Raw genomic sequence first — 13,489 nt, 5'->3', positions numbered from 1 at the left:
GTATTATATTAAATATAATTATATATATGTATTATATTATAATTATATATATTATATTATAATATAATATAATATAATTATAATTTTTAACTATTTACAATAATTTAATATTGTAATTTATCAAACATTATTACATTAATTTTAAAATTAACACAATTATTATAATTATAAATTATTTATAATATAATATAATATAATTATAATTTTTAACTATTTACAATAATTTAATATTGTAATTTATCAAACATTATTACATTAATTTTAAAATTAACACAATTATTATAATTATAAATTATTAAATACTTAACTACTTTTTATAACAATAATTTTTTCTTTCAACAACACAAATAAAAATAATTTTTCTAAAATTTACACCATTATCAAACTAACAAGCCTTGGTGTGTGTGCGTCTATATTTATTACGCGCACGCATAGTTCGGCGATAAATTTCAGGTCGCGTTTTAGTTGGCTTGCTTTCGCTCTCTCGTCTCTCCTGTTCCAGCTAGAAAGTTCAGAAGAGTGTTTCCATGGCGCTTCGCTCCGCGATTTTGAAGAAGGCTCTGTGCCGGAGCTCCGTCGCGGGAGCGAGATCCATGTCGTTGTGGCGGAACGTCGATCCCGCACCCAAGGATCCGATTCTCGGCGTCACCGAGGCATACTTGGCCGATCCGAGTCCCGACAAAGTCAATGTTGGAGTTGTAAGTTTCGCCTCCTTTTCACTTAGTTTAGTTTTGTTTGTTTGCTAGGAAAATAAGGTCGAAGAGCAGGATCGTAAAGAAATTTTTTACTTTCTTTGGCTCCGAATCCTACTTGTGGTCAGATGTTCGAATTTCTATTCTACTCGTTCTTACAGCGTTTTCTGAGCAAATATATATATAAAGAGTTGATTTAGAATTCGCTTTGTTTGTTTGGTTTTCTTTTTCGGTGTTTGTGTATTTTGTGAGAATAACGAAGAATATTTTAGTTGAGTTCGTTGCTGTTTTATAAGTACGGTATAAACTGTGATCAAATAGCGGTATAGTACGAACTGCGCTAGAGGATTTTTTTTCCCTTTGATTTCCGTTAGTAGGTATTTTGTGTATTAACTATTAATCGAATTCTTCTCTGAAATTTGGGATATCTCAGGAATGAGAAAGAAGAAACGGAGAGTTCTCTTTATTCTGAGATCTATGCCTTTGTTTAATACTTATTTCTGTAAAACAATAATAATAATTTCTGGTTCTGTGTTATTTTCTTGTACTTATCGAGCAGAGTGTCGATGACGTTGATCTGACTTCTTTTTCGGTTTATTGATGATTAACGGTTTAATTTTAACTGTTGAATTTTCCAAGGGTGCCTACCGTAATGATAATGGAAAGCCTGTTGTTCTTGAATGCGTTAGAGCAGCAGAGCGTAGGATTGCGGGAAACTTGAACATGTACGTTTGTTATATCATCATTATGGTAGCAGATGATGTTTTTCTTTTTCTTTTTTTCTTTTTTTGATTAATTAACATAGAATTAGTTTGCTGATTATCAAATATGGAAATTGGAATGAATAGTATATTGATAATTCTGTTGGGCTTGTTTACGTCAGCTATAGTTATAATTTTGTGGTGAAAAGTGTGTCATGGAAATGTTCTTTTACTTTTGACCATTATTTACACAACTTGCACGATTTCGGTGGTCCCTTTACCTTTATATTGGCCACTAACTAGATTTATTCTTTTGTCACATTTCATGGTCCATAATGAGGCGGTGGCTACTTTATCATCTTCTTTATTCCTCTGCTTATTCTCCCTGGAGATTGAGTTGGGTTCATGTTATATCTAGTTTTATCCTTTTTTTTCCCTTTTGTTATGTGTTTAATCAGATATAAAACTTGTACTTATCCAGAAAGAATGGAACTTTTAGTATTAATTTGAAGTTTGAACTGAGTTTCCCAATGCTGTGTTTGGAAGTGCGGTATTGGTTTGGACTATCCGTTCTGTCTGATGTCATCAACAGAATAAATAGTCAATATCATCAAACAAAAATAGTACCTTCTATTATATTAAAAAAACCTACCACCCTAAAAAAAAGTCAATGAGTCATCTACGTGTTCTGTGTCACTCCATCAGGTATAGGAGTTTGGGGTTTGTATCTTGAAGATGAATCTATAATTTTACTTTAAAAATGACAAAGTAAAGCTGCCTAGCCTACAGTGAACATCGTAAAACTTGAGACTATAGTAAACGATACGGGAATTTGGTGTTCTGCTGTATTTTCTTTGCGTTCGACCCTTGGGCCATTGCATTTACGAACCATCTACATTAATGATCCTGTTTCTTTCTAATCCTTTTCCGTTTTTGAATTTGAGCTGATATATTCATTCCTGTCAGGGAATATCTTCCTATGGGAGGGAGTGTGAAGATGGTGGAGGAGACCCTGAAGCTGGCCTATGGAGAGAATTCTGAGTTCATCAAAGACAAAAGGATAGCTGCTGTTCAATCTCTCTCTGGAACAGGTGCATGCCGGCTTTTTGCAGACTTCCAGAAACGTTTTTGTCCTGATTCCCAAATCTATATACCAGTGCCTACATGGGCCAAGTGAGTTTTGTTTTGGAATTTCCATCAATGCTCAAATCTCTCTCTCTCTCTCTCTCTAGCATTTATGTTGTTGGAAACTTGGGATTCATTTTTTATCATATGGTATGTCGTTTCCCCAGTCATCATAACATCTGGAGAGATGCCCAGCTTCCTCAAAGGACTTTCCATTACTATCACCCAGAGTCTAGGGGGTTAGACTTTGCTGGATTGATGGATGACATCAAGGTAAATGTCGGATATTATAAGTTAAAAGTAGGTTGTTTAGATTTATTTTTCTACCTCTTAGTTTTCTGATAAGGTTCTAACTAGAACATAGGAAAATGAACAGAAAGACTGAATCTTATCGAAAAACAGTGATGAATCTCAGTACAAACCTACAAACTCTAACAATGGTGGTATTCGAGAGACCACCAACTCTCCCCAAGTTTCCCCAAATTTCCATAAACCAGATCATGGTTCCTCACCAATTGCTAATTCCCCTTTTATACTCCTGACCTCCTCTAATAAACTGCTGACAATCATTACTAATCAGTTACACTCTAACAGCCTCTACTAACAATACTCTAACAGCCTACTAACAAAACTAACTTCCCAAGCCTATTATTAAGTCCTATCATTTTCTTTGTTGATCTATTTTGGTTTGACAATCTGCCTTCCCTTGTCTCCTGGATACTCTTGTTTCTTCTCCATGCTCACTGGTTATGAACATTTCTATGTAGAATGCTCCAAATGGGTCATTCTTTCTACTTCACGCTTGTGCTCACAACCCAACGGGTGTGGATCCCTCAGAGGAACAATGGAGGGAGATCTCATACCAGTTCAAGGTAAGCACTTAAATTTTTTTCCCCATAAGTTTGATTCTTTTTGCTACACCTTTTGCCAAGTTATGGATTGTCGTTGATTTCAGGTAAAAGGTCATTTTGCCTTCTTTGACATGGCATATCAAGGTTTTGCTAGTGGTGATCCAGAGAGAGATGCGAAGGCCATTAGGATTTTTCTTGAGGATGGTCATCTCATTGGAGTTGCTCAGTCATATGCAAAAAATATGGGACTCTACGGTCAAAGAGTAGGATGCCTTAGGTAAGTTTTTTACATATAATGCATTTTTTTTAATAAAAAAAATATGATCGCCAATCTTCTCTAACCTTATTAATAGAAGTGACTACATTCTTTTTAATGACTTCTCATCTTCGTATTGGTAGTTATTTGGTCAATAAGCTTGAGTTCTTGGGGCTTTCAGAAAGCTCCTAAAGCTCTTCCCATTGTTATTATTGATTGAATGAATAGAAGAGTCCTGGCTAAATAAAAGATTGAATTTTAATCAATTGTAACACCCTTTCTCATTTGGCCATACCACACCTTTTTGCTTTTAGAACACATATTTATTTAAAGGAACAACCAAATCTATATCTAACGATCTGAATAGCAAACAAAAGGAAATTGGCGTCATTTTAATTATAAATAACTTCTCTCTTAAAATTTGCCGAGTAATTTGATCAGTCTTTGAATAAGGAGTCCAATAGCTATCAAGTGAACACATACTTATCTTAAGATAACAGTTAAGAACAGAGAGAAGAGCATGTGCAGCAAGTGACTTGGATCTTTTCAGTGGTTCATCTAGTAACTAAAATTGTGGGACTTATTTCTTTCTCACGTTGTAAAGCGAATTTCCTCGTGCTTCCTTAATATTTTTTCTCACCTTTTTTTAACCTTTTGCAGTGTACTCTGTGAGGACGAAAAACAAGCTGTGGCTGTAAAAAGTCAATTGCAGCAGCTTGCCAGACCCATGTACAGTAACCCTCCTGTGCATGGAGCACTTATAGTCTCAACTATTCTTGGGGATCCAGACTTGAAAAATATGTGGCTTAAGGAAGTTAAGGTAATGCATTGTTTGCCAACTTATCAATTCTCTTTTAAATCTCCTTGTAGAGTAAGCCAGTGTTCTTCCCAACTGCATACGCTCCCGCTAATGACAAGCTTTGGCCTTGAATTAAGGATCCGTTTGCTTCTACGCATTCAAGTCAACGATTCTGATTCTTTGCTGGGAACTTTGTGAGAGAAAAAAATTTTGAATTCAAATTCTTTATAAGATTAAAAAAAAAACACTGTATCAGAATCAAAATTATGGGTTTAAGCATAGGAACCAAACGAGGCCCAAGTAGTTTACCTATTTGTTTAATATAAAAAACTAATCGCAAAAATAAGAATCACCATTTGTTTTTCTGGATCCTCTGATTCATATTAAATTCTTGTCCTGCCCTTTTTATCTAATAATTTATTGCTTTAGGGCATGGCCGACCGCATAATTGGAATGCGAACTGCTCTAAGAGAAAACCTCGAAAAGTTGGGTTCCCCTTTATCATGGGAGCACATAACAAAACAGGTGCGTTGGATTCTGTTCTTACATCAATAATTCTTCTTATATTTTTTAACCTTCTAGTTTGTTGTAATGTTTTTGCTTGTTGATCCTTATTAGCATGATGCTCTAATCCTCTCAAACAGATTGGCATGTTCTGCTACAGTGGGATGACACCTGAACAGGTTGATCGTTTGACAAAAGAATATCACATCTATATCTCTCTCTCTCTCTCTCTCTCTCTCTCAATTAATCAAATTGAAATTTTCTAATTTCTCACTTCACCACGTTTACAGCATGGCGGGTGTTACAACTGGCAATGTTGGGTACCTGGCAAATGCGATCCATGAGGTCACAAAATCTGCTTAGACGAACAGGTTCAACACATTGCATAAGCAACATTTTTTCTTTCCTTATTTCTTTCCAATCTCCCCTGTGATTGTTCGGAGGGGTAATAATAATAATAATAATAATAAAACATCATTATTTCGCTCTTCAATTGATCTTCCTCCAATTTTTTCAGAGATCAATTAGGAGCCACTTGTAGACTTGTAGTTTTGGTTTAGTTACTGTCCTGTAATACAGAGGCAGGAAGAGCGAAATTTTTAGCTTCGGAAGGTTGATGTTTATTGAGAAATAAGTTTTTTATGGTCAACTCTCAACACTGCCAATTTAGTTACTTCTCCCACAGTTTATATTTAGGTCGGGAATTTCTGACCCCCAATGATCTACAATCATACCATTTGATCATGGCACAAACTGTGAGATTTACAATTCTGCATTTTTCTTGAGCTCATTATCTTTTGGAAGACTTTACTGGAAAGGTTTTATCTGATGAAACATTTGCGATCCAATCCATGAAAGGCTTATATGACAAAGGAGTTGTTTGCTGTAGCACCAACTGTAACTCCCAATCAATTATCTTTTAAAATGTGTAATTTAATTTCCATTTTTTTTTCTATTTTTTTTTCTCATATCTAATATCTTTTTGACAGATCATATGAGCAACAACAAGTGCTAACAAAAGCTAGTCTCCCATCTAAGAGTTTCTTACCAGTAAGCAATAACTTAAAAGTTACTTTGCTACACTGAGAAAGGGCAAAAGATTCATGGGAATGACGCCATTAACTTTAATTAATAAAAATAGAGTTGGTGCCCAGAATGCCACAAACAAAAGTAGAAAACAAAGAGAGAAAGAAAGCGGGGGGGAGACAAAATATGATCCGAGTCCTTGGGAAACAATGAACATTTCTTAATACTCTACCTTTGCGTGAATCCTTGCGACCAAAACGATGTACATCTATGCGTGAAAATAGTATGTTTTCTTTATACTAAAATGACATTGTAGACAGAATCACCGATCTCCAAGTTAAGCGGAACAGTGAGTATATGTGTACATTCTTGCCAAGGGCGAGGGGAAGAGCTTTTGCTTAGGCCAAAATGCTCAGTTAAGTGTGATAAGACCAAACAAGATGTGCCCTCTTTTTGCTTCCCATCCATCTACCCAGCACAGAAAAGATGACTTCCTGTTTTGTAGCTTTACAATTAAGTACCTACTGGATGCGGGAAGCTGAGACTTGCCAGCCGCCGTACATGTTCGGGTATAAGCCTGTTGATCAGTTCCGGTGATGCTCCAGATAACTGTAATAACAGCGTAAGAAAAAAAGAATATAAATGGGACAATGGTTGCCAATAGGAAAGGAATAACTGCAAATCAATACGACGGAAATTTTCTCCATGCCTGGAAAGGTGGACGAATGTCAAAAATTATATGCATAAACAAAAGAAACTTACTTCCTGCTTGAAGTTGAATAGTGGTGGCAATGGACGACCATTTGGAAGGCGCACATTGGGTTCACGGAGTTCATCAAAGAAAGGATGTGAACATGCTTCTAGCTGCAATTGAAGAAACGAAAAGAGGTGGTCGTTAATTAAATCAAAGTATCATGCCTTGAAATCAAACGAGTTAAAATGGCAACATAAGACTTGAATCTGAATAGCAGACTGCAAAAGATTTAGCTGCAGAGCAGTAGAAGATGCTTAAAAGTCGCAGCTAGCCCAATCAAACGAGTTAAAATGGCAACATAAGACTTGAATCTGAATAGCAGACTGCAAAAGATTTAGCTGCAGAGCAGTAGAAGATGCTTAAAAGTCGCAGCTAGCCCAAATCTTCATTGGCAAAAAGCTTTTTTAAGTTTTCATTGAAACCATAAAACAATGCTATGAGAGATGTCAAACTTACAGCAGTGCAGCGAAGACTTGGTGAATATTGAAGAAGCCGTGATGCAAGGTCAATTGCTTCTGGTGGCATTCGCTTATGGAAGACCTGAATGAAGGAACGTCATGAGAAATAATAATTATGATGACACCGGAGAGGGAAAAAAAAAGGAAGCAAGTTCATACTTAATAGTGAATAATTCCCTAGGCAATTACAACTGCTGTTCATGACAGGAGAACACAGACACTCGACAAGATTACATCATCAAAAATCAGGGAAAAAAACAAAGACAAAAAGAGCAAATAACCTCCATTGCAAGAATCATGACATCGATCCCACAGTATTAAAAAACTTTAAGAATTAAAGAGATTCCTATTTTTTTATAAAAGAATACATTTTCTTTTAAATACCTTATGCCAAGGATGAGCCTTAATCTGAGGGAACCTAAAATCTGTATAACTTGGGTTCATGCATCGAATTTCTTCTCGAGTTGGAGTACCAAGAACCTGAAAGAAGACATTATGTAAGCACACAATGATTACAACTACATTAGCCAGTAACATCAACATAAATGGAGAAGGTTGACCTTAATAATCTCTACAAGTTGGTCCACTGCATTCTCTCCTGGAAACAGAGGCTGTAAAAGAGGTCAAAGCGTGAAATGCCATAAAATCTATATCTTAATGTCCAATTAACAATAACAATGGTGACACTACTAACCTGTCCCAGAAGAAGCTCGGCAAGGACACAACCAGCTGACCAAATATCAATTGATGTTGTGTATTCTGTTGCACCAAAAATGAGTTCTGGAGCTCGATAGTAACGAGAACATATATAGGATATATTGGCTTCACCCTTCACCTACAGACCATGAAAAATGATATCACTCAAAATTAGTTAGCAAGCAATGAATTGTATTAGCATGAAAATATCATTCTTCAATAGCTATAAGCCATTACTTTCTGCAAATTCAAGAGATTCATATTCCAAAATTCCCTCAAGAGCTTCGATCTATTCACAGAGGTACAGGTCATAATTTACATATCAGAAAATCAACAACAGTCATAATGCTAACAAATTCTTAGTTCCCATAGGAGATTTCCAATTCAAGTTCATGTTTGAGAGTAAAAGAGCTTTTGTTAGCTCTATCACGCGACACCCTCATGTTGCATGCCACTTTATGGTTTCTCAACACTACAAGACTCATCTTTCCATCATATATAAGGGGAAGTGATAGAAAGGTTTAACATACCAAAACTTTCGCACTTCCAAAATCACAAAGCTTAACTTGGTGAGTGAGAGGATCAACCTGCAGCATATTTTGTGCAACATAGGTTAGATATATAATCCTCCTTTTCCTAACAAAACCATTTATAGAAACATACCAAAAGGTTTTGTGGCTTCACATCCCTATGGCAGACTCCAGGCACAGTATGGATATAAGCCAATCCCCTAAAAATCTGAAAAGTAGTTTTCAATCTGTTATCAGGATTCGAACAAAAGATATCCTAATTCAAATAAAAGGAACGAAACAGGACAATCAAAATAAAGATCAATTAGAATGCATACTTGGTAGGTATAGAGTTTCACATAAATGAGTGGCATCCTCTGGTTCATACTGCTATAGTGCTTCAAAACTCTATACATGGTTTCAGGTACATATTCCATGACCAAATTTAGAAATAGCTCATCTTTACTCGTTGTAGAGAAGAAGCAATGCTTTAGTGAAACTACATTTGGGTGATCCATCAAGCGCATTAGCTGCAACTCGCGATTTTTATAACGTCTGTCCTGCAAAACCTTCTTTATTGCCACTGTTTCTCCAGTTTCAAGACATTTTGCCTAGAAAGAACATGTTAGACTGAGACAATGAAACAACAACAAGAGTAATTTGTTACAAAAAGAGAGATATTTTTACTTGAAAAACAATTCCAAATGATCCCGTTCCGACAACACGCTCTGCCATGTAACTAATTGTCTGCAACAACCATCAAGAAAGACCTCAGAAAACCAATAAATGAGCTAAAACAAAAAATATTACCCTTCAACAATTTGAAGCTTCAGAATTTGTACAGGTTGTGTGAAAAGGAATCTCTTGCTTACCCGTTTGGGTTCACCATTCTTGCCACCAATGGTCGTGGAAATGATGTGACCAGTTACCTGATCGTTCCCCTCGATAACAGTAGCAGACATATCCTGCAATTTGTAGTAACAATAAGGATTAATATTACTAAAAGGTACAGGCTTGCTAGAAACTGAAGATTTCACATTTGAGGCAGTATCATGACCAAAAGTAATGGAATCCAGTTGATCCCTAGTGATTGATTCAGCCTACATTAACTGTGCAATTTTACATCTTGCCAATTCACGCACCAAGATTATTCCTTTATTCCCCATGGATCCATTGCTTAATTGCACAATATATATTGCATACTTTATACTGTGAATCCTTGAAAACACATTGGTACTCTTACTATTAAAGCAGTCTGTATTAGAATATCAGACTACAATATACACAAAGAAAACAAATTAACATAAATGTGCGAAACTAAAAGAATTAATGAGGCACTAAAAACAAACTGACGATCACAAATTATTATTATAAAAAAGATTAATTATCCAACATAACTACCACAGGTAGATTGCTACTAGGAATGCAGTTTTCGGAAAGCCGAAAGTGGATAGATCTCAAAAGATATGCATACGTAAAAGTAAAATAGGATGGGCATAGTTCACAAGAAAGCATCAGAAGAATATTTTGATTCTTTCTTGAGAGCTTTACCAATGGTCTCTTTATTAGAATCAAGTCAATGGCCTTCAATCTTGCACTCTAAACAACATACTGTGGGTAAAGAATAAAGAACATTAACTTCCTGAAGCAAACTAAAATGCTTTGAAGAGTAATCCATTAACAGGAAGCTAAAGCACAAAAACCACATAGAAAATAGAGAAATCAGTGGACATTGAGGCTAAAATACAACAAATCCATGAAACATTTAGGATAAAGAAACGCAAGCTAATTGGATTTCAAAATTGGAATTCCGCTCTTTGGATTACAAAACAAGAATGGTTTTCAGCTGAAATCAGCTCAATCAATACGGTGTCAAGTATTTTTCACGTAATTTTTCCCCTTAAACTTCGATTTTTCTTGAAGTAACAAAAATAGCAATAGCACATTCTCGTTTCGTTTATTTTCTCACTGCTAAATTTTCTCATCAAGGAACAACTAAGAGAAAGCACTAACCTAAAGAGTAAGATCTCCAGTCACACAACTTATAATCAAAACATTACTACCAAAAAAAAAAAAAAAAAGGCTATAATAAAAAATAATATACAAACGACACTAAAGTAAATGCAAAAAAGCAAAATAATAATAAAAAAAAAAGCAAAATAGAAGAAATCAAGTAAACAAAAAAAAGGAGCAAAATAAATATCAACTAGAAAATCTCGCCGGAGAATTCCGCCGCGAAAACCTTCCGGCGAGATCAATCCGACCTCAGAGCGGCGGAAACCTCCAGATCGATCCCGAATTCAGCACAAAATCAAGGTTTTCAGCTGGATCAGAGAAGATCTAAGCACCGATAAACGAGTATTCAAACACATACTTCTAGAGAGAGAAACAAGCTCGGAAAAAGGAGCTTCTGCAGAGCCTACGTGACAAATGTTAGAGCGAGAGAGAGAGAGAGAAATGGCACCTTATCGGTTTCCATGTCGGAGACGCGGCGACCGACGATCTTCAGAGGCTCATTGCTGTTGTCTGGCTGTGGCTGTGGCAGTGGTGGTGGATGGTGAGGCCCCAAGGGCATGGAGGCCATGTGAGAGTCCTATACCTTTCTCTCTCCTCTTTTTCTCTCTAGAATATTTTTTCTTCCTTTTTTCGGTTTGTTTCTGTCAATCTATCTATCTATTTATTTTCTCTCTCTTCTGTCTTAGTTGGAAAAAATAGATAAAAGCAGAAGAGTTTAGACCTACTCGCGCCTTGGAGGCGAGTGCGAGCACGCTCCAATCCGGGTGCTCCATCGCTGTCCCGTTTGAGTGCCAAAGGCGGTGATCCTGCGCGGTTGGATGCAGAGTAAGTGCTTGTGGGCCGTCGTTCTGGGAAAGCAGTGCGACAAGCTCCACATGGGATGGAACCCCAATGTTTTGCATTTTTTTTTTTTGACGAAATGTTTTGCATATTAATACGTCTCAATAAATTAAATTTAAATGGCCTTCAAGTATTGAAAGCGATCCCTTCGGTCTTGTTCTAATTCTCTATTGAACTATTGTCATTTATTAAAAAATCTGAATTTTTTCTGAAATCATGAAATAGTTTTTTTTCTTCTATTTTTAAAGCCCCTAAGTTCATTGACTTGGCCTGAAGATAAATTTCAGTTATTGTTTACATGATAGAAACAAAATGTATGATAGGAGATGTAAGTTTTGCTCCATTTGTAGAAATAGTATTTTATCTGTTACATTAGTTTTTCAACGCTCTTATATGAAGTAGGGGAAGTTTAACGTTGGGAGTTGTAAATTTTTAACTAGATCATATCGTTAAAAAATTAATTCAACGATTAAAAATAACAATTTCTATTAATAAAGTAAAAATGCATGTTTTAAGAGTTCCATATGCATATGAAGCTTTTTGGATCTAGATTCTTGTTCAATATTTGGGACTCAAATCACCTATTAGATTTTAGAATCTAATGATATTTTACCAACCACGTCATACCGTGTCATTTAAAAAAAAAATTAAAATGCTTTTAAATGATCTTTTCGTGCTTTAATGTTTGAGTTCATTAAAAACATGAAAAAAATGAGATTAGTTATACACTATTTGGAATAAAAAAATGAGATAGATGATCTAATTGTTGGCACAGAAAAGATAAGAAATCAACATAAATTCAAAATACAAAAATATGATACCATCCAAAGTATAAGGTGTGATTCCTTCAACAACAACAACAAAAAAAGTACAAGTTCATGATTTTTTTATAACCATAAAATTTATGACACAAAAGAAATATTTTCAAATAATGACATGAAATAATGTTGTTGGTTAAATTCTATTTGAGATATCAAAAGCTAACGAGTCACTGTTAAAGTTTAATCTTCTCTATTTGTTCTCACTAGGGGTGTTCAAGAAATCCGTCAAACTATAAAAACTGTCCAATCTAAATCAAACCGCATCAAATTGTTAATTATTTTTAGATTATTGGGCGGTTTGGTCAGTTTTTTAATCTAATTTTTTTGAGCAGTTTGGTTTGTGGTTTGGACTTCCCAAACCGCTCAATAATCCCCCTAAAAATATACATATGTAAATTTTTAATTTTTAAAATGTTTTTTATATTTATTTTAATTTTTAGTGGTCATAATAAAGGTTCTACACTTATAAAATACACCTTATCATATTTTTATTAGTTTATATTAAAACTTTAAAAGGTGAACTGTTAGACATTTGCTATTTTTAAGTTTTATTGTAAACTTGAATCCTCCTTTTTTTTTTATTGATTAACGATTTTATAATGTTTACGAATTATTGAAAAAAAAATTTAGTCTTAAGCTTAAACTGTCCAAATTCATAATAAAGGTTCTACACTTATAAAATACACCTTATCATATTTTTATTGGTTTATATTAAAACTTTAAAAGGTGAACTGTTAGACATTTGCTATTTTTAAGTTTTATTGTAAACTTGAATCCTCCTTTTTTTTTTTATTGATTAACGATTTTATAATGTTTACGAATTATTGAAAAAAAAATTTAGTCTTAAGCTTAAACTGTCCAAACCGCTTATGAGTGATTTGGTTCAATTTAATTTTTGTCAAAAATATCAAACTGCTCAAAAGAAAAAATTATTTTTAATTTAATTGGTGGTTTCTATAAAAAAAAACCGCCAAAACCGACCACGAACATCTCTAGTACTCACTATGTAAAATAATGACACAACTGCATGCACATTAATTTTGTTAAAGAACTTTTCAAGAAATTGAAGTTAACTTTCTATGCAATTTCAATCTTATTCAAATTATGTTGAGAAATAAATAAATTAATTCTTAAGGTTTTTAGCACATTTTCTTTCTAAACTTATCGTAGTTTAATAAATTACCCCTTAAATTTTTTATTTTTGCACTTTTAACCTCGTAACAAAGCTGGTTTGTTGCAACTTGCAATCATACGCATTTGAATAACAGCCGTTAGATTTTGGATGGAATTAGACATGTACCAGTCACAAGTATGGTTTTCAAGGAATAACACTGGTCTTTTATATGCCTAAATTATCAAACACTGAGGATGTTTGGTAGAGAAATTTATTCTCTGATTTAAATCATGATTCGTAATTCGTTACAGTATTTTTTCTTATAAA

General features: G+C 34.6%; 2 protein-coding genes across 2 annotated transcripts; one reads left to right on the top strand and one right to left on the bottom strand.

Moving 5' to 3' along the window:
* Positions 1-463: 463 nt before the first annotated feature.
* Positions 464-5,828, top strand: LOC21393665 (aspartate aminotransferase, mitochondrial). The gene is made up of 10 exons (XM_024170795.1): positions 464-698; positions 1,332-1,417; positions 2,360-2,566; positions 2,686-2,791; positions 3,286-3,390; positions 3,474-3,646; positions 4,286-4,445; positions 4,854-4,949; positions 5,069-5,160; positions 5,216-5,828. Exons 1-10 carry the CDS (start codon positions 528-530, stop codon positions 5,289-5,291), a joined length of 1,272 nt encoding a protein of 423 aa, XP_024026563.1. The 5' UTR covers positions 464-527; the 3' UTR covers positions 5,292-5,828.
* Positions 5,829-6,028: 200 nt separating this feature from the next.
* LOC21393664 (shaggy-related protein kinase eta) lies at positions 6,029-11,025 on the bottom strand. The gene is made up of 12 exons (XM_024170782.1): positions 10,836-11,025; positions 9,244-9,336; positions 9,059-9,118; positions 8,710-8,982; positions 8,526-8,600; positions 8,393-8,449; positions 7,861-8,001; positions 7,727-7,777; positions 7,551-7,646; positions 7,165-7,248; positions 6,717-6,818; positions 6,029-6,563 (listed from the first exon to the last, which is right to left on the bottom strand). Exons 1-12 carry the CDS (start codon positions 10,953-10,955, stop codon positions 6,468-6,470), a joined length of 1,248 nt encoding a protein of 415 aa, XP_024026550.1. The 5' UTR covers positions 10,956-11,025; the 3' UTR covers positions 6,029-6,467.
* Between the last annotated feature and the right edge of the window lie 2,464 nt (positions 11,026-13,489).

The sequence above is a fragment of the Morus notabilis genome, unplaced genomic scaffold (assembly GCF_000414095.1).
Source record: "Morus notabilis unplaced genomic scaffold, ASM41409v2 Scaffold830, whole genome shotgun sequence".
Taxonomy (NCBI): Eukaryota; Viridiplantae; Streptophyta; class Magnoliopsida; order Rosales; family Moraceae; genus Morus; species Morus notabilis.
The sequence above is the reverse complement of the archived record's forward strand: the minus strand, read 5'-3'. Positions and strand labels throughout refer to the sequence as shown.